The sequence below is a fragment of the Schistocerca serialis genome, chromosome 4, assembly GCF_023864345.2.
Source record: "Schistocerca serialis cubense isolate TAMUIC-IGC-003099 chromosome 4, iqSchSeri2.2, whole genome shotgun sequence".
NCBI classification, from domain to species: Eukaryota; Metazoa; Arthropoda; class Insecta; order Orthoptera; family Acrididae; genus Schistocerca; species Schistocerca serialis.
Genome location: NC_064641.1, coordinates 861,213,606 through 861,239,299, shown reverse-complemented (window position 1 = coordinate 861,239,299; position 25,694 = coordinate 861,213,606). Strand labels below are relative to the sequence as shown.

The 25,694-nt window shown below is 43.8% G+C and overlaps 1 protein-coding gene across 1 annotated transcript in view; it reads left to right on the top strand.

Moving 5' to 3' along the window:
- The first annotated feature begins 300 nt into the window (after positions 1-300).
- Positions 301-25,694, top strand: part of LOC126473501 (15-hydroxyprostaglandin dehydrogenase [NAD(+)]-like) — a 97,480-nt gene continuing 72,086 nt past the window's right edge. The window contains exon 1 of the mRNA XM_050100590.1: positions 301-403. Within this exon, the coding sequence (XP_049956547.1) occupies positions 324-403 (80 nt within the window). The 5' untranslated portion in view covers positions 301-323. The remainder of the gene's footprint in view (positions 404-25,694) is intronic.

Here is a 25,694-nt window from a genome sequence, read left to right as displayed (position 1 = left end):
TGTCAGAGCAAATGTCATAGAATAGAAACCATTTGCAACGAACTGCATTACTGTATCCAGTAGAGTTCCTTAGAAATAAATTTCGGTAATCAGGAAGATTACAGTAGGGTTTCATTCGAAAGTCGTTCGTTGTAGGGGAACTCAGGGAGAGCCACGAAGGTCGTTCCTGTGCGACAGTGCCGCAGTTACGCTACTCCTGCGGTAAGGCTGACGTGAGATGCGGGCTGTGGGATGGGCGGCGGTTGTCGCGACGACACAATGGCAGTATCTGGCGCCTCTGGACCTTGATCCTGGCGTGACGCCACGAGAAAGCGGCGCCCCTGATGTATGGCAGACCCGCCGACAGTTGTCTGTTGGAGACGCGCGCAGCCGGTCACACCTGCAGCAACAGCGACAGCGACAGGTAGGCGCCAAAGCGCGGCGCAGCTGCAGCCGCCGAGCGTGCTCAGGGCCGCCCTGCAGCGGGAGGCTGACGCAGCCGGTATCGGCCGGCGCTAATCCGGCAACATTTTAACTCAGCATTACACCGCAGCGAACACAAGAGAACGAGCAATCGCGGACAATTCGCCAGCGCTCTCTGCCATTCGCTTGTATCTATACTCGGTTCATCATAAGAATAAACCTGATGTAAACAAACAAACGCGAAGATTGGTCAGCAACCGTAGCTCTCGTACACTGGTGTTGTACAGCGATATGTACATATATAGATGGCGATAGTATCACGTACACAAAAATAAAAGGGCAGTGCATTGGCGGAGCTGTCTTTTGCACTCACAAGGGGAGGCCACGACGTTTGGAACGCGGATTTACTGCAAACTACGTACAGTCGTAGTACCCCATTACAGCAGCAAAATCTGTAAGCAATACCGCGTACTTCTCAAGCGTTATTGAGAAAATCGTAAGATAATTTCGATCGTCAAATATATACCTGTGCGTGCCCATTTTTACCATGAAGCGCCGGCAGCCGAGTGGTTTTCTTCTTTTTTTTCGTTGTTGATCGTTTGCTCGTTGCGGACGTCGCATGACATCTGTTCAAGTTCGTTTGTTGATCCTTCCACTCAATTTTTTTATTACAGAGACAAACAGGTTCTCTGACCGAACACACTGAGCTACCGTGCCAGCCGGTTTGTTTTTCCACGGAAAACCTCAAATGACCTTACGTGTGCGGAAACATAGCATTTATTCAATGCAGGTTGTGCCGTTTAACTTTGTTTGACATGTTTTTACGAAAAATACGGAGGTAACAAGTCGTTTCTGACTCCTTCCAGGTATAAGGTATTTCTCAAATCACAGACAAGCATACATTTTCAGTATCATATTAGAATAAATAAGCCCCCGGTCACAAATATTAAGTCAAAATTGACCAGGTTTCGACGCTACTATGAGCGTAGTCTTCAGAATTAGACTAACCGTTCTAAAACATATTAGGTATATAATACATTAATAAAATTAAAGTTTATACTGACTGGAAAAAGATGCAGTACTTACAAGTCACATACTAAAAAAGATCTAAGCCGGAAAGGCGACGTCATCAATAGATCATTATTTTAATATGTGACTTGTAAGTACTGCATCTTTTTCCAGTCAGTACAAACTTTAATTTTATTAATGTATTATATACCTAATATGTTTTAGAACAGTTAGTCTAATTCTGAAGACGACGCTCAGTACCGTCGAAACCTGGTCAATTTTGACTTAATATTTGTGACCGAGGGCTTATTTGTTCTAATATGATTCTGACACGGTCACTGAACCTTAGCAGCTATGTTCAAAGTTTTTCAATATCACTTTATGCGTTTGATCGTTTAATAGTAGGTAGTTATGAATATTATATTATTTGCGATAATAAAAATTTGTACACTGACAAATAACATAAAATGGCTGTGTTAGAAGTAAAAAAAACAAAAAAACTGACGAGCGGGACTCGATCCAGCGACCCAGCGATTACGGAGCTTGAACGCTAACCACTTTTTTTCGGCTACCGGCGCCTCATGGTAAAAATGGCCACGCACAGGTATATATTTGATGACAGAAATTATCTTGTGATTTTCTCAACAACGCTTGAGAAGTACGCGCTACTGCCTACACATTTTGTTGTCCTCGTGGAGTTCTACTAGTGTACGAAGTCTGCAGTAAATCCGCGTTCCAGACGTCGTGGCCCTTGTCACTCACACTATCGGTACAGTAAGAACACCACAGGCGGCCCAATCTAAAACTACTCGCAGGTAGCTCCAACTTATGCATTATAAATCTTATTACTGTGTCACTGTGTATGAAACTTTAATACGTTCTGATGTATTAACAGCCATCGACGTTTTTCTTAATCGTACTTTAGCAACGTAATTTTTATTTCGAAAATCGTGTACAGTCACAGTCTCTGTAAACGCTACTTGTGCTGTAATTGTCTCGCTGATCACACGTACCGTGAAGACTGATGACACTGCTTCCTGCTTCGTAGTGAAACACGTGCGTGGAACACCGTTAATGACTAGAAACAAGTTGTTCTTAATGTTTCCACAAGATTACGGAGAAAAATCGGCTTTGACGTTTTTTGAGAAACACTCTGTACTATATTTAAAAATGTTCATGATGTGTTGGCAAATGTGCCAACACCTTCTAGATAGAGGAAGCCGAAATGCACGCTATCTAACGCAGACGGGCGTGAATTCTGGAACAGGATAAGTATTGAATGCTAATAAGAAAAGTATGCAGCTCCTCGAATACTTAACTTTTATTTATCCTTGTTGTGAATACAACGTTCTTGATGAGACATTTCATACGATCACTATCAAACTATGTAAGGCTAATGGCGCCTTGCTAGGTCGTAGCCATGGACTTAGCTGAAGGCTATTCTAACTGTCTCTCGGCAAATGAGAGAAAGGCTTCGTCAGTGTAGTCGCTAGCAATGTCGTCCGTACAACTGGGGCGAGTGTTATCCCGTATCTCGAGACCTGCCTTGTGGTGGCGCTCGGTCTGCGAACACACAGTGGCGACACGCGGGTCCGACATGTACTAAATGGACCGCGGCCGATTTAAGCTACCACCTAGCAAGTGTGGTGTCTGGCGGTGACACCACATTCCTCCCCCGCAAATCGGCGAACGGTCGTGTTATAAGGCTTCCGCCCGCCGTGGGGAGGACCTCATGTTGACGTATGCGATGAGGTGGGGAGCCTAACAGGCGAGGCCGTGCCACCCGCACCCGGCCATTCGGTCCGAGGGGAGTTAGGAAACGCCTGAAAACCTAGTCCAGGGTGCACGTCAACATGCGGTGTATGCGCCCGTAAAGAGACAGGAGAGGCCGAAGGGTCGACCTCCATAGCGTCGGGGTAGCCGACGCGCGAAGACGCCATGTGGTCCGGAGCGGGCAAGAGTCCCCTGGCGGAGGACAGCTGGTCACGGGAAGCGATCGGCGGCGCGTGACCCCGGGAGGCGCTTGGCGGCTGCAGCGAAGCGTCGAATGCGGGCGGCGCCGGCGAGAGAACAGGCGGCGGCGGCGGCTGCGGCTGCGGCGGCGCGTCGCCATGGGGCAAAATGGAAGGGATCGTCGGTAACACCTGGGGATGAGGCGAGCCAGTAGATGGGTCCCCAGGGCGCTGACCGGACGGCACCGTCGCTGAAAGCAGACGGGGAGCGGCAGAACCCGTGCGACGACAGAGGCGCAGCTGATTGAGATGCCGACGCACCTCACCAGAGGCCCCCAAAACCAAATACATCGCGCGGCCGAGGCAGCGAAGAATGCGCCCTGCGAGCCAACGCCGTGAACCTCGATAGCTGCGATAAAATACAACGTCGCCTGGAGCAAAAGCAGAAGTCTGCCGCTGCACAGGAACCTGATGCGGCGGATGCAGCAAAGACATCAAGGTCCGATGAGGACGACCGTGGAGAAACTCAGCCGGCGAGCGACCATCTCGGGGCTGAGAGCGATACGATGACAAAAAGAGCAACAAGGCGTCCTCCCGAGAATGCGACTCTTTCAACTTCAACATCTGTGACTTGAAAGTCCGGACCAATCGTTCAGCGGCACCGTTTGACTGAGGCGAAAACGGTGCGGATGTCAGATGTTGAATACCACTGGCTTGGCAGAATGACTGAAATTCTGTGGACATGAATTGTGGGCCATTGTCGGAAACAATAGTCTGCGGAAGACCTTCAATGCAAAAGATAGCAGACAACGCTTGGATGGTGGCAGAGGACGTCGTGGAAGACATCCGGACAACAAAAGGAAAATTACTGAAGGCATCTACCAGAACTAACCATCGAGCATTCCAGAATGGACCAGCAAAATCGATGTGCAAGCGTTGCCAAGGAGAAGTGCCTTTTGGCCATGCAAAGACTTTCCGCGGCGGTGCGGATTGTTGTTCGGCACACGCCATGCAAGAAGAACACATATTCGTAATCGCAGCATCGATTCCGAACCAAGTACAGTGCTGACGAGCAAGTTGTTTCGTTCGCACTATACCCCAATGTCCTTGGTGAAGAAACCGTAAGACAGAGGACTGTAACGAACGTGGGACCACGACTCTGGACTGATCATTATCAGAACGCAACAACAAAACACCACGTCGAACAAAAAGTCTCTCCTTGTGAGCAAAAAATCGGCGAACCAACGGATCCTCGATCCGAGACTTTGACAAAAGCCATTGCGTAGCAACAAAACGCAAAGCGGTAGCAAGGACAGGGTCAGCAGCTGTGGCTGTAGCTACACGACGAAAATCAATCGGAAACGATTCGACCACTTCATCGGTTTCCGAATCAATGAACATGCAAGCAAGTTCGGAAGAATCGAATGCTTTATCCTCAGCAACAGGCAAACGGGACAACGCATCGGCGTTTCCGTTCTTAGCAGTGGACCGATACAAGATATCGTAGCGGTACTGCGAGAGGAAAATAGACCAGCGAGTGAATTTCTGCGCAGTACGCGGAGGGACAGGCTTGTTCGGATGAAAAAGCGATGTCAAAGGTTTGTGGTCTGTGATGATGGTAAAGTGACGACCATACAAGAAATCATGGAACTTAGTAACACCAAACACGAGAGCCAAAGCTTCTTTCTCTATCTGTGAGTAATTTCTTTGCGCAGACGAGAGCAATTTTGACGCAAAGGCAATAGGGCGATCATGCGAGCCAACTTTGTGCGCAAGCACAGCACCGATCCCGAAATCCGATGCATCTACCATCAACAAAAGGGGTTTCTGGGGATCGAATGGCGTAAGGGAAGTATTAGAAAGCAACGCCGATTTCAACTGGCGAAAGGCGCGTTCGCATTCCGTCGTCCAGACGAACGGAACACCCTTACGGCGTAAGCTATGAAGCGGAGCTGAAATGGAAGAGGCATTGCGCAGAAAGCGATGATAGTTAATTTTACCCAACACACTCTGTAGCTGCTTCACATTTTGTGGCGAAGGCAAATCTTGTATGGCCCGGAGGTGCTCTGGACTCGGATGTATGCCTTGGGCATTGATGACATGTCCCAGGTATGGTAAGTCACGAGCAAAAAACACACATTTGTCCTTCCGCAAGCGAAGACCATTTTGTCGCAATACCTGAAATAATGTACGTAGGTGTGCTAAATGCTCGTCGGCAGTCTTTCCGGAGATCACAATATCGTCCAGATAGTTCGCGGCAGTAGGGACCGACGCACAAACAGGTTGTAAATATTGCTGAAACAATGCAGGGGCGGATGCACACCCGAATGGCAGTCTTTTGAAGCGGTACAAACCAAGATGCGTGTTAACCACCAAGACGCGCTGGGATTCGGCGTCCACTGGGATTTGCAAGTACGCATCTGCTAGGCCCAACTTGGAAAAGTATTTACCCGGGCACAGTTTATCAAGAAGATCTTCCGGGCGGGGTAAGGGAAAAGTTGCAGTCACTAGTTGTGGATTCACTGTTGCCTTGAAGTCCACACAAAGTCTCAGTTTTCCGGAAGGTTTTGGCAAAATTACTAAGGGTGAGGCCCAGAGAGAAGCTTGCACACATTCAATTACACCTTGTGATTCTAAATCATTTAATGTTCTTGCGACCTCATCACGCAATGCGTGGGGAACATTGCGCGCTCTGAAAAATTTCGGTTGCGCGTTGACTTTCAGTTCCAAATGTGCTTCATAGTTCTTAGCGCAACCTAAGCCCGGTGCAAAAATGTCTGCAAATTCTTCACATAGACGAGAAACACTGTCGGAAGGCACAGTCTGATTCACTGATAGGACCTGATTTACTATAGACATGTTAAACAACTGAAATAAATCCAAACCAAACAAGTTCACTGCAGAAGAAGAACGAAGAACGTAAAATGACACAAGTTTTGTTTGTCCCTTGTATGTTGCAAGAAGGGTGTACTGTCCTAACACAGGAATTTTCTGTCCTGAATATGTAGTGAGCTTAACAGTTGTGGCATGCAACGGAGGTTTGCCCAGTTGTGTGTACGTGTCATGATTGAGCAATGAAACTGCAGCTCCGGTATCGAGCTGAAATGGTATGACCTTGCCATTAAAGTCCAAATCTACAAAAAGTTTATTGTCCTGCTGACGACAAGAGCGACTGTTTTGTGCAATTTGAACAGACACTTGTACAGAATCACCTGCTAATTGACGTGATTTCCGGCGACGTCGACGCACACTTTTTGTGGGACGAACACAGTCACTGTTAGAGAAAGTGGCACTGGACGAAGCGGAATTAACTACATGAATGTCCATGGGCGAAGGTTCACGAGTCTGAGTGTCCTTGGTTCGATTCCGGCGCGAAGCAAAAGGCCTGGAATGATTATGATTGTCTGATCTGAGCTTTTTCTGGCAAACACTTTGAACATGTCCTTTCTTGTGACAGAAAAAGCAAATAGCTTGGCGTGACGGGCAATTGTCACGCGAATGTCTAGTAGCACACCGTGGGCATGATTTCACTGCATTTGTGTGCTGGCGCGGCCCACCTGGTTGAGCGGACGTGCGCGAAGGCTGTTTACAGTTCCTTGCAGCGCGCCCGGCGGGCCGGTTAATGCGACACACAGCTGGCGAAGTTGCAAATGATTCCTGAGTAAAGTCAAGTGTGTCTTGTCTATCCAATATGTCTATCACTTGTTGAAGGGAGGGATTGACGAGTTTCAATATCTGTTCCCGTATGCGAACATCAGAAACGTTCTGTGCAATTGCATCACGCACCATAGTATCTGAATAAGGAAGGCCACAGTCACATTCAAACGCACAATCCCTAGTAAGGCCTTGCAAAGTTGCAACCCACTCCCTATTAGTCTGACCGGCCGTACGTTTTGTACGAAAGAAAGTATACCTTTTTGCAACGACGTTGACTGTTTCTTTGAAACAAGCGTCCAATGCCGACAAAATTTCGTCGTAGGACAGAGTTGCTACGTCGCGTCGGGGAAACAATTTCACTATCACACGGTACGTTTGCACGCCGACACAAGACAATAAGTGAGGCTGCCGCTCGTTACCTTGAATTCTGTAGGCGGCGAGATGAAATCCAAACTGGCGTGACCACTCAGTCCATGTCTCTTCGTTTGGGTCAAAACTGCGAAACGGCGGTGCAACTGCATGTTGTGGCTGCGGTAGCGGCGAAGCGGCGGCTGCCGCATCGGTTTGAATGGCACGTTGACCCTGGACGAGCTGTCCAAGGGCATCCAATAACGCCTGCGTCTGCTGAGTCTGCAAGCGATAAAATTCGGACAGTACATCTGGCGAAGCCATGACACAAGTAAATGGAAGCAATTAGAAAGAACAAAACCCTTTCCGTTGCCTCGTCGCCAATGATGTGTTGGCAAATGTGCCAACGCCTTGTAGATAGAGGAAGCCGAAATGCACGCTATCTAACGCAGACGGGCGTGAATTCTGGAACAGGATAAGTATTGAATGCTAATAAGAAAAGTATGCAGCTCCTCGAATACTTAACTTTTATTTATCCTTGTTGTGAATACAACGTTCTTGATGAGACATTTCATACGATCACTATCAAACTATGTAAGGCTAATGGCGCCTTGCTAGGTCGTAGCCACGGACTTAGCTGAAGGCTATTCTAACTGTCTCTCGGCAAATGAGAGAAAGGCTTCGTCAGTGTAGTCGCTAGCAAAGTCGTCGTACAACTGGGGCGACTGCTATCCCGTATCTCGAGACTTGCCTTGTGGTGGCGCTCGGTCTGCGATCACACAGTGGCGACACGCGGGTCCGACATGTACTAAATGGACCGCGGCCGATTTAAGCTACCACCTAGCAAGTGTGGTGTCTGGCGGTGACACCACAGTTCAAATGTGTGTGGAATCTTATGGGACTTACCTGCTAAGGTCACAGTCCCTAAGCTTACACACTACTTAACCTAAATTATCCTAAGGACAAACACACACACACCCATGCCCGCCGGGATCAGCCGCGCAGTCCATGACTGCAGCGCCTGAGACCGCTCGGCTAATCCCGCGCTGCTACTATATTTAACACAGAAAAATTTAATTATGGGCGTGGCGTAGTCGGTAGTGTTGTAGATTAAAACCCGGTTGTCTAGTGGGCGGCGGTTGCAGACCGTTGGAGATTACAACTTTTTTGTTCCGTTTTAATATCTAAATCATTTAAATATGAAATTCATCGTAATGTGGTAATACTTGACCATGATTTTTCAAGAAAAATGTACTGCTTCTAGTTTCTAACAACATACCGCGCGCAAAATTCTGGTTTTCATTGGAAATACATATTCTCAATTATCGATCTTTGATTAAAGTTTGCTGAAGTTAATAAAAATGAAAAATGTAAAATCGAATACTTTTTGTTTGAATATGCCCATTGTTTTGCAGCACAGATGTGATCTCACACGCGCCAAAGTGATAAGCATCGTAGAAACATAGAAAACAATGATTTTCACGGCGTCGAGCACACTGTAGACATGCTGCATTTTTATTGATGCCACCTTAAAACCAATAGAATTGATCTGGACGCAAGTTAAGCAAGTTCTCGCGAGAAATAACAAGACATTCAAGTTTCCAAAAGTACTGGAACTAATGCACGAAACTTTGTGACTCGTAACTGTCGAACGATGGCGAATTACAGAACAAACAGTCCTTAAAGAAGAGGAGGAGGAAATGTGGACTTTTTGGTGACTTTTGTTTCTGCTGCTGATCACCTCGTTATCGTAGCAGTACTGAAATGTATTTCTCGGAGCCCGATATGGAAGGAGTTCAGAGATTACCAGACGACTGACTGTAGTACCTTCAGTGGCTTTAATATTTAACTACGTGGTAAAATCCCATAACCGCGCTTTTGCGCCACACATGGCTCATGCAGAAAACTTATCATTGTTAAAGTAAGGAATTCTTATCACTCTTGTTTTTCATTACAGTACTATGTTAGCTAAGATCGAGATCATGTTATATTTTCCGTCCGATCACCTAAGAAGCGTATCGCCTGAGTTTTACCATATATTATTTCCTTCTTTTTCAAAATTAAATTACATTCAAAGCTATGATGTTCTCTGCTCGTCTCCTTTTTATGTCTTTACCGCAACTGGAGGTTAGTTGGATCATTTGCCTGGCCAGTGCTGTCCAAGTTAAATTCGCCGATAATGCTGTTGCCCCGCGTTATCGCTTAGTCCATGTATGCGTAAAGCAGTGCATAAAACATATTCTCGTTATCGTATTTGACTGTATTCGAAACAGCTTCCGCTCCAAGTGAAACGAAATCCAACGAGGCTCCAACAAACGCGGAAGAATACATGGTGTAATGTTTACATCAGGTTTATTCTTAGGATAGGGGGAACGGAAGAAAATACGAGGTAAATGGCATAGCCGATGATGGCTCAGTTACTGTTTTTTGGCGCTAACAATTGGCACACAGGATACAACTCTATACAAAATGAACTAGAACTGCACCGACAAACTTTCAGAGTACGGACCGCAGCACGAAAAAAAGTCTCTTAAACATGGACTTTGAAATGCACATTTTAAGTGCTTTCAGCACTTATTCATCTTTGCTTGTGTGAAACACATCTCTTCTGTTGAACAAGTGCCCATAGCTCTTAAGCTATTCATTTTAGAGCCGAGGTTTACTGGATATTTTTTCTCGATTTTGTCCGCACTGCTACCTTCGTAAGTTTGCTGGTGGTATTCTGGTTCACCGTGCATTCTTAGTGCTACGACGCGAAACATATTTTGCTGGGCGAGTGTACTGTTTTCGATGAAGTAAACAAGATGGCGCAGGAAACGGGGAATTTAAGTTTGTGAGTTAGTACTCTAGCGTGAAATGCATGGAGGTAGTGCGCACAACACTGAATTGCAGCTCCAGCTTTCCTGTACATTATTCCAAAACTTTTAACAAGTGTAGGGTCGCGCTTTTCAGTGCCTTCTCACTACAATGGAAGAGGAAGTTTAAAAGCAGGACAGTAACTGCCGACGACGAACGTAACATGAAAAAGGATTGACATTTCCACTCTGGTTATTAGCAACTGGAAACATATACGCTAGGTAGAGATTGTATCAAATTCCAATACCTCCTATTTATCAGTTTCTGGTATCTGCAGTTAAAATGCGAAGCACTTTCTGCATTTTAAAGTACATATAAGGAAGGTAATTTCAATAAAATATCATTAATTAAATGTGGAAGGCACATAAAAGATGTCAGATAGGGTACTTAATAAAATCTGCTTCACAGTATGTTACAGGACAAATAGCTTTATCACAAGAAAATGATTTTTACTTGTTTGGTTTATTACATAACAAACTCTTAAAATAACAGTGAAACCTCAGCCACATAACTATACCGACCATGAACATAAGCAACTAGAATGATTAGGGCTTTTGTATACTTTTAATATTAATCAACATTGTAGCTACATATTCACACTCGTTTACTTGCAAGTGCGTTAATGGTGCTTTACCTTTTTAATCAAAAGAATTAAAAAGCTTGTTCTTATTCGCTCTGTTCCCATCCGGTGCAAGTAATCATCTTGTGGATGTTGCAGTTCTTCTTATGACCTTGCTTGCTAAGAAAAACTGGATGGAATTCCGCCTTAAGAATACACAGTTTCACAGCATTGTTTTTACCCAGAAGTATCTGTGCTATATTCAGTGCGTTTCTGTTTATTTTCTTTCTGAAAAATTGTTGTTACACTTTAACCTCTTACATGGACTTTTGGCACAAAAGAACAAGGGGCACTGAAATGAAAACGAGACAGATGAAAAAAAGTTAGTAAACTGTTTATTATTTCGAAATTAACAGCTATACCTGTTAATACACTGGTCCCACTGTGAACAAGACGGTCATTGCGTCCATGGAAAAATGTTTACTATTGCCTACAGAAGAAAAATCAAGACACATTCATAGGACTTCAAGACCTCGGCAAAGAGTTCGACGATATAAAACGGCGCAAGATGTACGAAATTCTGAGAAAAATGGGGGTAAGCTATAGGTAAATACGGGCAATGCACAATATTTACAAGGACCACGGGAAGGCCAAGAACAAAGTTTTCGTATTAGAAAGGGTTTATGTTGTGATGTAGTCTTTCGCCTTTGCTCTTCAATCTATACGTCGAATAAGCAATAACGAACATAAAAGAAAGATTCAAGAGAGTGGGAGAGTGGGATTAAAATTCAAGGCGAAAGGATATCAATGACAAGATTCGCTGACGAAATTGCTGTCCTCAGTGAAAGTGAAGAAGAGTTGCAGGAATTATTGAATGGAATGGAGAGTCTAATGAGTACAGAATACTGATTGACAATAAAGCAAAAAAGACGAAATGAGAACAACGAGAAATTTATCATGAGAATTTGGGATCACGAAGCAGAAGTTAAGGAATTCTGCCACCTAGGCAGCAAAATAACCCATCCTGGAGGGAGAAAGGACACGAAAAGCAGACTAGTGATGGCGAAAATGGCATTCCTGGCCAAGAGAAGTCTACTAGTATCAAACATGGGCCTTACTTTCACGAAGAAATTTCTGAGAATGTACGTTTGGACCACAGCATTGTATGGTAGTGGAACACGGATTTTGAGAAAACTGGAACAGAAGAGAATCGGAAAAAAAGGGAAACATCGTTCGAAACAAATCGACGAACACGAATGTCTTTGTTCGGGGTTTCAAAAATATGGAAATCGTACAGGAGAAGATCAGGACTATATAAAGGATGTGTAAGGGCTACCTAGCGAAACTTCTGCAGCGTACTATAAACAACATTGGCAACATGTGGGAGGATGTTCGCATGGGTACAACCGTGGTTCCGTGGGCAACCGCAAACAATTCTCCATAGAGACATAGCCTGTCTTGTCTCATAGTGAGATAAAGGTATTAACAAGCATGGCGATCACTTATGAAATAATAAACAGTTGCCGGCCGGTGTGGCCGAGCGGTTCTAGGCGCTTCAGTCTGGAACCGCGCGACCGCTACGGTCGCAGGTTCAAATCCTGCCTCGGGCATGGTTGTGTGTGATGTCCTTATGTTAGTTAGGTTAAAGTAGTTCTAAGTTCTAGGGGACTGATGACCTCAGCAGTTAAGTCCCATAGTGCTCAGAGCCAATAATCAGTTTACGAACTTCTTTGTCACCTGTCTCGTTCTCATTTGACTGGCCATCGTATTAACATTTGCAGAGAGACAAATTATTGTCAAATATTTTACATTAGTGTGTATCTGGAACAGAGTTTTGAGACACACATCATTGAGTTCACGCCTTATAGTTGTCCATTTACGATACGTCTAAGATTTTGGTTTTGTAGTATTTTAAATAAAGTGGATATATACATTTGTTTACATACCTCACATGAAGCAATTGATTGTGTAGGCTCAAAATGGTTCAAATGGGTCAAATGTCTCTGAGCACTATGGGACTTAACATCTGTGGTCATTAGTCCCCTAGAACTTAGAACTACTTAAACCTAACTAACCTAAGGACATCACACACACCCATGCCCGAGGCAGGATTCGAACCTGCGACCGTAGCAGTCGGCGGTTCCGGACTGAGCGCCTAGAACCGCGAGACCACCGCGGCCGGCGATTGTGTAGGCTGGAAGCTTTAAACCTACAACACAATCTACAGCTTGTTATCTGTAAACAACAGAACTCTTTTTACTTTTCTGTTTATTGTTCATTTCGGAGTCGAGTGTTTGTTTTGGTTTTTGATGTGTGTTTTACATTTTTTGTCGAGTGAATGCGCTTATTTCTTTCGCTGTTGTCACACACGAATTTTGTGTATTTGTCGTGTCCGCTCCATCTAAGATGTCTGAAAGAACAGACATCATTTTGATCGTTGAGCCGTCATGAATTAAGAGATAATGGAGTTGCAGACATTGGGGACTTACAGACATTGGCTATGAGTGGGCATTGATTAAATCAACAGGAAAGTTGAAAATTTGTGCCCGACTGGGATTCTAACCTGACTAGGCAGATAGCTGACCACTAGAGCATCTGGACACAGAGATCATCGCAACTGCACGCATCATCTATGCTAGACCGCCTCCCGTCAGACCCAAATTCTCAACTTATCGACGCACTACTGATGAAGTGGCCCTTGCCCATTATCGTCACCACTCGGGGCATTTCGCCGATTCCCGTTAAGTTCGAGTCTGCTGTGCATCTCCACTGACCACGGACCTGATCATTGGCTGTCCTGGCCTGAATTGGTATCCGTTCTCTCGGACAAGTCCGAAAGAACAGACACCATTTTGATCCAGCAGCGACTATGAATTGAGACAGAAAGGAGTTACAGACATCAGCTGCAAATAGACGTTGATTAAATCAGTGGAGAAGCTTGAAGATTTGTGCCGGACTGGGATTCGAACCCGGGTTCCTGCTTACTGGGTCTGACGGGAGGCGTGCTAGGGAAGTCCGTTGCGATGACCACTGCGTCCAGATGGCCTCGTGGTCAGCTATCTGCCTAGTCAGGTGGAGATTCAGGTTAGAATCCCAGTCGGGCACAAAGTTTCAACTATCCCTTTTGATGTCCACTCGCAACCAATGTCTGTAATTTCTTTGTAGCGTAACATGCATTCTGTACTGTTAGACAAGCACAGAATTGCCGGCCGTGGTGGCCGAGCTGTTCTAGGCGCTACTCTCGCGTCCGTCGGCCGTCGTAATTTAATGTATATATTATTATTGTTATTATTATTTTTTTGATTGTTGCCGACTTACGTGGTGGGCCTTAATAAAAATGATATTTAAGTTGAACAATGTAATAAACTTTTCATATAAATTTCCTCGGCTAGTCAGTTGACGTTAAAGCAAAAGATCTTTAGTTATTAATTACAATTGCGGCCCACACACGCGCGAGAGTATTTTCTTACCTCCGTTAACCATTGTATTGTAGTCAGAGTCCTGGCTCTGGGTCTCGGCTATGGTACTGAAAATAAGAATCTTAAAGCTAAGTATTTCTGCAACTTCGTGCGGCTGTGGAGAAAAATTGATATTATGCTAATAGCGGGCGAGTTTTCAGCTTCCGTTAAATTTTCATAAGTTAATATCGCCACGTAATGGCGTCGTTGGCTGCATCGGCCGCTGCGATTGTTGAGCTGTAAATTACTTGAATGCAGGTTAATTCAAGGAAGGCGGACATGAAATCGGGATCACCTCTTACAAATTAAAAGTGCACAATAAATTTAAATCAGTATATTATATGCTTAACTCATACAAATATGCTTACATTCGTCAGCACACGCAAGATGTCCCTCTAGACACATTCAAGACAAGCGAAGAAGAAGTGAAGTCGACTAAAAAATTAACAAAAGAGCGTATCTTGTCGTCTCTTTAGATCATTCTGTCATAAATTATTTCTTTGCAATCTAAACCTACACAGAGAAATTATTATTTTACGGCTACATGATAAAAAAAATCTCTTACAAATTATGAATGTCTTCTTTATAAATATTGTCTTTTCGTAATATGGCACTGGGGACGCTATATTGCCCCCCGAAATGTTTATGTCATAAAAAATGTTCGTGTTTTTTGACATAAATATTTCCACTTTCATGTCCACAGTGTCCACACGCAGAGTTTTCTTTCATAGTCTATATATGTCACATCGTATATTTAAAGCGTTAAATTACTGAGGTGTGTTGTCCACAAAGTGTAATACAGATGAGGTTCAAGGTATACAACCACGAGTTAGTCCGGAATATTTGAAGTCCCGGGGGTGTCAACTGTTCGCTCCCCATTTGGCGCGGCCGTAGGGAAACCTGGGGAAAACCTCGGCGGAGCGACAGACTAACTGCTTTGGTCACTTTCACTTAATTGTTTCTGGAATGTCATTGGAGTACAGAATGTGCATACAAATATTTTTGTTGCACTATGCAAAAAATGAGGTCATTAAAACAATTGATTGCGGTGTCGTTGATGATCTACGCCGCGACGTTTGGCTCGCGACGGCGTCGTTTGGTGTGTTCGGTGCTCGGCGTTCGCGGCGGCTGCGGAGAGGTCAACGCCCGCTCGACACCAGCGTGTGTCTCGCCGTCGCGGAACGTCAGAATCAGCTGATCGGCTGCACCGTTGGCGATGCGCTTCTGTCTCGGCCGGGCGTGGCGGAGTGGGATGATATCCGCCCCCCGCTCTTGTTGGCAGGAGTCAGCTCTGCTACGCATCTCCGACGTAGTACATGAAACACACACACAACCAACGTAATATTTGTTTCCCGCTTCAGATGGTTACGCTAGTGGGAAAGGAGCATTTATTAGTGCGGCAGTTGTTGTTAAGTTTTCGCCAGTTTCCGAGTGTCAAGCTAGCACTGTCTTGCAGAAAACATGACATGGACCTTCTCCCGTGAATGCAGTTTTGATGCAATACTGTTTCCATTACACGTCAGTTTTTGTCTTGATAAAATTATTTATGTTTTCGCCGCACTCGCAGGCACTGGTGAGTGTCCCAATACGAGCTTAGCACAAACATTCGCCGTTTCTGCAGTCGCTGTTTTGCAACAGTCCACGCATCGCATTCCAATCTCGCATTATTGTGCTCACTGAAACTACAGTCTGTCCCAAAAATATTGACTGTGGGTTCACTTCACGTTAACAGTTCACATTTATAGGCAAATTCACAGTTTTTCGTGCGTAATATTGGCGTTTGGCGTCCTCACCGCTGTTGAACGTTCAATACTAGCACTTCACTGTCCGTATCACAGTTTCACCTTCACAGTTTTTCACACTGTTTAAAGTAACTGTTTCGATTAGTTCACAAACACTAATGTATTTCATTCAGTCTGAACTGGATTTTGGCTAGTGCTGGATTTTACCAGTCTCTCGCACTAATTATCTCTTTTTATTTTCCACTTAGAGTCGTACTTGCCTTCAGATTTTTTGACTATACAATTGTATTTCCGTCTCATCTGAGGTAAGTCCCCATGTCATGTCTGCCCACTCATTGCGTACTTGCTCTCCAGAGCCAGGCTCGACTTTACAAAACCTTGCCTCTCGCATTATTGTACACATTTTATAATCTAGGCCTAGCGTGCAAGTTCCTAGATTAATGTTAGATTTGTGACTTTTGTTTACACTACAAATTCGTGCAAATCTCTGCCTTAGCAGATGGCAATATATTTTAACAGTGCTTAGCGGTAGTCGCGTTTATTGATTTGCTTTGTACCTTGTCCACAACACATGAGGTACCTTGGGTGATGTACACCCTGCACCCATGTTGTTTAGTAAATTATGATTGAGCATATTTCAAGATCGGTATAGACATAAATACATGGAACAACATATACATTACAATATTAAATTTTCATAAGTTTCATTACTACTACAGTTCAAAAATATTCATGACACACTAATGAAAAATTCTTTCATCATTACATGCTACTGAATTTTTTTAAAAATATTTTTAAAGCATTTTTCAACATGAAATTTTTAACATATTCTTAAACCTACGTTCATTTTTTTCTTCAAAATGCAATTGCTTAAAAATACTATTATTCCTTAACATCTACAAAATTGAATCGCACTAATCTTGTGTGCCTCATTGTCTTTAAATGTTACACTAAAATCTTAACATTTACACACAGAAAAATACACTATAAACTTAACCTACTACACACAAATGTAAACGTTGCTCTACTGAGCGAACTTCTTTAAGTCTTTGTATGGATAGAGTCCTTTGTAATTGCCTCCTTATTCGACCACAGGATGATGTAGTTTGCGTGACATAAAGTATCGTGAGGTACCACTTCGATGTTATAGGTGTAGCCCTCGATAACACCAGGTTTTTCCGAAAACACATTCTCATAATCTGTAAGTAGCTGAGTCAATTCGTTTTGTTGTGCTTCAGTCAAATGTTCTGACTCCCTAACTTTCATGGCTATCAGTTTCCTTTTTTCCTCTCTGTCTTCAGTAATAAACTCCTTATAACATGCTTGTCTTGTACTTAAGTCAGAATATAAATTCATTACCTGTATTCCTTCGAATCTCGTTTGAAAGCTCCGGCAATATTTACCGTGCACTTCCCGTGTCCTCAACAACGGCAAAATTACACGTCTATCCTCATTCATAAGGCTTACTTCCCCGCACAAGAGGTCGATTTTTGCGTCCCTCTGGCGTAAAAATTCCATCCCCAGGATGCAAGCAACACCTAATCCCTTAACTACTAGGAACGAGCTTTTCATTGCTTCATTTCCTACCGTAAACTCGACTTGCACCTGGTGCTTTATGATATGAGATTGTGCACCTATTGCACCTGTAACACGACAATTCTTCACTGGCAATACTGGTATTCTATTATTTTGACTCAAGTACTTGTAAAAATTTGCGCTCATGACATTGGTTGACGCACCGGTATCGACTATTATGTGTATTGGTGCTCCATACATATCTGCTTGCAATATAGCCTGCACAACACTTTTGTCGGTTCGGTTACATGTCTGCGGTATGTCTACAAGTTCCTTTTCTATTTTTGTTCCTTCATTGTATCTCAGCATACAAAGTTTATGGCTGTCATCTGTGAATGTGCCCTCACTACACCATCCTGCAGCCAACAACGGAGAGCGTATTGTGGCTGTCTTTAGTTTAACGGATGAGCATCAGTGGGTTGACAGTTGTCTGTCACTTCCACTAACCTCACATTGTGGTTCTGGTTGTTGTTGTTGCTACTGTTGGGTTGGCCGCCCTGCCTCCCCGATGGTGTATTTTGATATTGTGTATGGCTCTGGTTTTGTGGTGGTCGGTTGTAACTCCCTGACATGTTCTGTGACGGACCTGGGTTGGCGTTCCATTGTGGCGCTGTGTTTTGTTGCCACTGTGGTGTCGGTTCGTTACGACCACGCCACTGGTTTCGGTTGTTCCGCCATTGCGGATTGCCGTTACCATTATGTCCATTACTCATGCGTCCATCATGATGTCTCTTTCGATTTTCACGATTATAACCGTTGCCGTTATAACCATTGCCATTGTTTGTGCCTTGATTCTGTTGCCGGTGCTCTTGCCTATTCCCGTTACCATTTGGTACTAAGTTACTACCGTTACTATGGCTGCTATTGTAATCGGCTTTGTGTTGATTATAGCCTGCATGGTTCCACTTGTTTTCGGTTTTCATATCTTCGATCAATAGGTCAACAGAATCCACTATTTCCATGAATTGTTCTATATCGTATTCCGGCACATTGATGAAATATCTTTTAATTTCACTGGGCAACTTCATTTTTATTAATCTGATTATGTCACGATCGGACATTGGCTCGTCCCAGTACCTGGTTTTGTTTATATACTTTTCGAAATATTTGCGTAACGTTCCCATCTTAGGATTGTACATTTCTGGACTGTACAACTCCTTTCGTAGTCTTTCTTGGACGCTATCGGACCAGAATTTTTGCAAGAATGCACCTTCAAACTGTTGCATCGTTAGACATTTTTCGGACACGTCGGTGGCCCACAGTGCCGCGTCACCTTGAATAAAGGAGACCACGAACTGTATTCTTTGTCTTTCCGTCCATGTCCTGGGAAACACATTCCTGAAGCTCTTAATAAATACAACAGGGTGGACATTTCGTTTTTCGCTATTGAAGGGTTGGAATGTCCTGTGTTTTATTACATTGTCCTCTTTTTTGCATGTCTGATTGCTACATTCTGGGACATTCATCACTTCGTGATGTGCGCTGCACGGTATCGCATGTTGCTCGTGCTCATAATTCGCATTAGGTTGCGGTTGCGCACTCGCACCCTGGCTACCGTCAGCGTTATTATAGTAACCAGTACGCGGAGTCTGATTCATGATCTGTCCGCCACTGTTTACATTGCTTTCCAACGCAGACAGTCTCCGCGCGACCTCCTGTTGCCAATTTCGCAACTCCGCTGTCACACGGGATTTGATCTGTGTTAATTCGGCACGTAGTGCGGCAGCGCTAGCGTCAATATTTACACTCGCGGCCGCAGTCGCTTGTTCTACAGCTGTTTTTACATCGCTTTCAATCTTTGCAGATATCTCGCGATCCTTTACTTCTAGCCATTCATTTAATTCTTTTTCTACTTTTTGAGCTTGCACTTCCAAATATGCGTCAATACTTTTCCGTGCATCTATCTCCACATTATCCACGCGGTTGGTTAAAGTCTGGACATTGTCTTCAAGCCTAGCCTGCGATATCTGTAATTTTTGCATCTCTCCGGCTAAGCTTTGCACAAGATCGGGTATTTCTTTGCACGCGTCCCGCATCTCGGCAAGTTCGCTTTGGATACTGTCGAGTTTTGCTTCACTGCGCTGCTCTTGCTCAATGAGCTTTTGCGTTAATTTTTTCTCCTGCTCATGGAACATCTGAGCCAGTTTTTCGTCTCTTTGTTTTTCCCTCTGTTCTGACATTCTTTCCTTTTCCCTTTCTTTCAGTTCTCTTTGTTGCTCTTGCTCATGGAGCATCTGAGCCAGTTTCTGATCTCTTTCCCTATCTCTTTCTTCTAACCTGCGCAGAAATTCTGCAAATGGGTCTGCAATCGGTGAGCATACTGGTGCCCCGCTTAATCTAGCACTCGATTGGCCCCCCTGCCCAGGCAGTGGAGTTGTTACTCTATTCCCATTCTGCTGTGGAGCGTCATTCACCGTCCACAGATCCTCGCCCCCCGCTCCGGAAATTATGTTATCCGAGGCGGTGGCTTGGGATTCGTTTACGTATTGCAAATGATCCTCACTTTCCATATTAACAGAATTTTGTTCTTCTGGTGCGGATGCTTTAGGTTGCCCTATCTTACCCATACTAAATTCACTTTAAGCCACTGACGAATCTTTAACACTGATACACACACGATTAATTATCCCCTCCAAAAATAAACACATAAATACACAAAACGAATAATTATCCCTCCAAAAATAAACACATAAATACACGAAACACCGAAGGTATCTCATGTGCACATGTGTTCGATATTCCGCACAGAGCTACACAGGATGCTTGCACAATAGGCCTTACCTTACTTATTTTTCTTTCTCGCAATCCTTTTTCTTTTCTACACTTTTTCCTCTCCAGATCTCCTCAGGGTGTGGTTTTGTTGTTGTACATGTAAAAATTCATACAAGCATTAATATTTTACAACAATTAGACACATACATAATTACATTCATTACAATAGAATCATATTAATCGGGCCCCAAAGTTGCGGCGCCAATCTCGCGTCCGTCGGCCGTCGTAATTTAATGTATATATTATTATTGTTATTATTATTTTTTTAATTGTTGCCGACTTACGTGGTGGGCCTTAATAAAAATGATATTTAAGTTGAACAATGTAATAAACTTTTCATATAAATTTCCTCGGCTAGTCAGTTGACGTTAAAGCAAAAGATCTTTAGTTATTAATTACAATTGCGGCCCACACACGCGCGAGAGTATTTTCTTACCTCCGTTAACCATTGTATTGTAGTCAGAGTCCTGGCTCTGGGTCTCGGCTATGGTACTGAAAATAAGAATCTTAAAGCTAAGTATTTCTGCAACTTCGTGCGGCTGTGGAGAAAAATTGATATTATGCTAATAGCGGGCGAGTTTTCAGCTTCCGTTAAATTTTCATAAGTTAATATCGCCACGTAATGGCGTCGTTGGCTGCATCGGCCGCTGCGATTGTTGAGCTGTAAATTACTTGAATGCAGGTTAATTCAAGGAAGGCGGACATGAAATCGGGATCACCTCTTACAAATTAAAAGTGCACAATAAATTTAAATCAGTATATTATATGCTTAACTCATACAAATATGCTTACATTCGTCAGCACACGCAAGATGTCCCTCTAGACACATTCAAGACAAGCGAAGAAGAAGTGAAGTCGACTAAAAAATTAACAAAAGAGCGTATCTTGTCGTCTCTTTAGATCATTCTGTCATAAATTATTTCTTTGCAATCTAAACCTACACAGAGAAATTATTATTTTACGGCTACATGATAAAAAAAATCTCTTACAAATTATGAATGTCTTCTTTATAAATATTGTCTTTTCGTAATATGGCACTGGGGACGCTATACTACAGTCTGGAACCGCGGGACCGCTACGATCGCAGGTTCGAATCCTGTCTCGGGCATGGATGTGTGTGATGTCCTTAGGTTAGTTAGGTTTAAGTAGTTCTAAGTTCTAGGGGACTGATGACCTCAGAAGTTAAGTCCCATAGTGCTCAGAGCCATTTGAACCATTTTTTGAAGCATAGAATTTCTGCCGTTGTATCACGTATTGTTATGGCTGTGTGATGATCATTTGTTTCAGGGTGGGTTTGTTTTGGATATGGCGCGCAAATTTAAACGGTTGTTGACCTCTGTGATGTGGGTGAAAGTATCTATTTAATTCATCGCCTTTGAACTGTGGATCTCTTGGGTCCCAGAAACACTGTTACGATAGCCCTTCGAAAACTGAGCACAGATCACGCCCGAAAACAAGAATAAGGCGCACTGAAATGTGAAAAATTAGCTAAATAGAAACAGTGAACGGCCCAAACGCAACAACTGAAACATTGAGGAAGGTTGAACGACCGCCGCGTCGTGGATAAGTGGTCACGGTGTTGGACCGTGTTCAAAACTCTTTCGTGTCATTCTTTTTTCACAACGTTGTGATCTGTCAGTCCGGTCAGATTTGTTCTGTTTTTATAGTCTTGGCAGTTGTCATGCTATACATCTGTTATAGAGTGTGAGTCATGTGGTAAGCATGCGTTACCGTCGCAGGTAAACGTGAAAAATAGCAAGATACCACGTAGACGTCTCACAGAAACGAAAACAACATATAAACGGGTGTGAACTATGTTACAACAAAGGTATCCATGAGAAAAAAACTTCCAAAACGGAACGCTACTTCAAAAACGTTAACAACGTAGGCTTTGACAGTGCGCAGAGAAACTGTGCGGTTGTGAAACTTTTAACTACATCTACTCTTCATGGATACTCTGCAAATCACATTTAAGTGCCTGGCACAGGGTTCATCGAAGCACCTTCACAATTCTCTGTTATTCCAATCTCGTATAGCGCGCGAAAAGAACGAACAGCTATATCTTTCCGTACGAGCTCTGATTTCCCTTATTTTATCGTGGTGATGGTTTCTCCCTATGTAAGTCGGTGTCAACAAAATATTTTCGCATTCGGGGGAGAAAGTTGCTGATTGGAATTTCGTGAGAAGATTCTGTCGCAACGAAAAACGACTTTCTTTTAATGATGTCCAGCCCAAATCCTGTATCATTTCTGTGACACTCTCTCCCATATTTCGCGATAGTACAAAACGTGCTGCCTTTCTTTGAACTTTTCGATGTACTCCGTCAGTCCTATCTGGTAAGGATCCCACACCGCGCAGCAGTATTCTAAAAGAGGACGGACAAGCGTAGTGTAGGCAGTCTCTTTAGTAGATCTGTTACATTTTCTAAGTGTCCTGCCAATAAAACGCAGTCTTTCGCTAGTCTTCCCCACATCATTTTCTATACGTTCCTTCCAACTTAAGTTGCTTGTAATTGTAATACCTAGGTATTTAGTGGAATTTACGGCTTTTAGATTAGAACGATTTATCGTGTAACCGAAGTTTAACGGGTTCCTTTTAGCACTCATGTGGATGACGTCACACTTTTCGTTGTTTAGGGTCAACCGCCAATTGTCGCACCTTTCAGATCTCTTTTCTAAATCGTTTTGCAATTTGTTTTTATCTTCTGATGACTTTATTAGTCGATTAACGATGACGTCATCTGCAGACAACCGAAGACGGCTGCTCAGATTGTCTCCCAGATAGTTTATACAGATAAGGAACAGTAAAGGGCCTATAACACTACCTTGGGGAACGCCAGAAATCAGTTCTGTTTTAGTTCATGACTTTTCGTCAATTACTACGAACTGTGACCTTTCTGACAGGAAATCACAAATCCAGTAACATAACTGAGACAATATTCCATAAGCACGCAATTTCACTACGAGCCGCTTTTTCATTTGCTATTTTGTTGGAGCTTATGTGACAAACTACTATATTTTCGTCGTTTCCTTGGGAGTGATCATATTTAAATTCATGAATCGGGCAAGGAGGCATATCCCACTCACTTTACTGGCGTACAAATTAGGTGCGTCGATAAGAGATTCCTTATAATATGAAACACGTAGTAATACCGTGTATGACACACCACATATTTTTTCCGGTGGAAGGTTTGGCTGACTTGTCGTCTTGTCATCAAACGTTTGCGGTTCCCATTCGATAGCTACTTGCTTTCGGCTGCTAATAGACTAGTTGTGCAGAATCTACTGTCATTATAAGGCCCTTCCTTACACCACGCTGTTGTAAAAGGACGTTATAGCACGACACAGACACAAATTTGAATATAGCCAACTGGGGGAGGGGGGAGGGGGGGGGGGGGAATAGGTGCGCGTGAGGTTTGAACAAGACCCGCGCTGTTCGTAGTCCCATACTGTAACCGCTTATCCCCGATACCGTTGCTAGTTTCTGCTGTTCTGTATTGCACTTGTTGTGATTGGACGGTTCCCTGTTCCTGTTGTGCTCTTTTTTCACAGTTCAGTACACCTTCTTCCTGTTTTCATGCTTGATCTGTGCTCATTCCTTGACGAGCTGTCCTCTGGAACCTCTCACCACTGAATCTGACGGGGGTACGGTGGAGCCGGCCGCTGTGGCCGAGCGGTTATAGGCGCTTCAGTACGGAACCGCGCTGCTGCTACGGTCCTTAGGGTAATTTAGGTTAAGTAGCGTGTAAGCTTAGGGACTGATGACCTTAGCAGTTAAGTCCCATAAGATTGCACACACATTTGAACATTTTTTTGTTGCATAACTTATTGAACGCCCTCTTCGGCCCCCAGAAGTTGACAAATCGCTACCTTTGTCCAACAGTGAGTACTTCTCCTCTCACGCGACTTGTGGCATTAACGACAGAAACTATCACTACCTGATAAGATCGAACAGCTCTTTAGATGAAACATACCGGGACTTGCGTAGTGTTACCCGGCGCAAAACCGAGATGTGTATTTGCAAGCCTACCGGAGTGGCCGAGCGGTTCTAGGCGCTTCAGTCTGGAACCGCGCGACCGCTACGGTCGCAGGTTCGAATCCTGCCTCGGCCATGGATGTGTGTGATGTCCTTAGGTTAGTTAGGTTTAAGCAGTTCTAAGTTCTAGGGGACTGATGACCTCAGAAGTCCCATAGTGCTCAGAGCACTATTTGGTGCGGTGCGGTGGAGTTTCCTTTGTGAGCTGTTCCGTGGCGACAAAAGAAGCCAGAGCACAGGACTTTTGAATCTGTCTTGCGCCACTCTGTTTTGCGCCACTCTGTTACTGCTTATTACAAGCGTCTTCATCGTTGTGAAGGCATTTTCGCGGAAAAAGGCTGATTGCGGTAAGATATCTAAAAAATCATAATTACATTATTACTGTGTAACGATCTGCTGGTATGAATAAATGCACCAAGTTGCGGTTTTTCTGCTAAATTATAGCGGACAATATGGCGAATTACCTAACGTTCGCAAGTAATTTTTATCATTACAGTCGCTGAATTACGAAACCGTCTTTGTCGTTTCTAATGAAACTACATACTTTTCTGTGTGGTATTTTAAATAAGCTTCTAAGAGAACTTTAGCGACAGAACACGCAGGGACTCGATCAAATAGGACCAAGATAGTGCCGCAAACCATTGTCAGCCGAAGTTCCGCGAACGTCTTCCCTGTTACAGCAAAATTAAGCAAACACGTCACTGACGTATGGTTTTGGGTTACCTATGCGCTTAAAGTCCACCGGCCTGTGTCGTGTTGTTGTAGCAATCAGATTACTTGCTCGTAAAGCTATCGAGTCATTTCCAATGTATATGGCACTCGAAGAAACGAATATCGTTCATGGCGAATGTCGACAAGCTATTAGAGAAGCAGTGCGGTTGCTTGCTAAAGAGTGTCCGGATCGTACCAAACACTCACGATCTGTCTTCACAAACATTACAAAAAATTCTAGAGCCTGTAAGTGCGGTGAACAAAACACCCCAAGCAAAAACGAGAGCAACAGATGAAATAAACAGAACTAGCATTTTAGCAGCAATAAACATAACGCAAATGTTCCTAAGAGGCATCTCGGAAGTACGACTGGGATCAACCAAACGAGAGCTTTGCAAACAGTAGATTCCATCACATTTCACTCTCTTCACATTTCGCTGCGTCTACTGCTTTGCGCCAATGACGTCTAAAATTAATTGCAGTTCTCCGAATGTTACCTACGAAAAGTTCAAAGTGATGCGGCATATCTATGCAAAATATTGCTTAAGGAAGAAGTGTCGTTTGATAACCATTGGCAACTCAGACGTCGCTATATGCACTAATCGTCAGCGGAAAATCC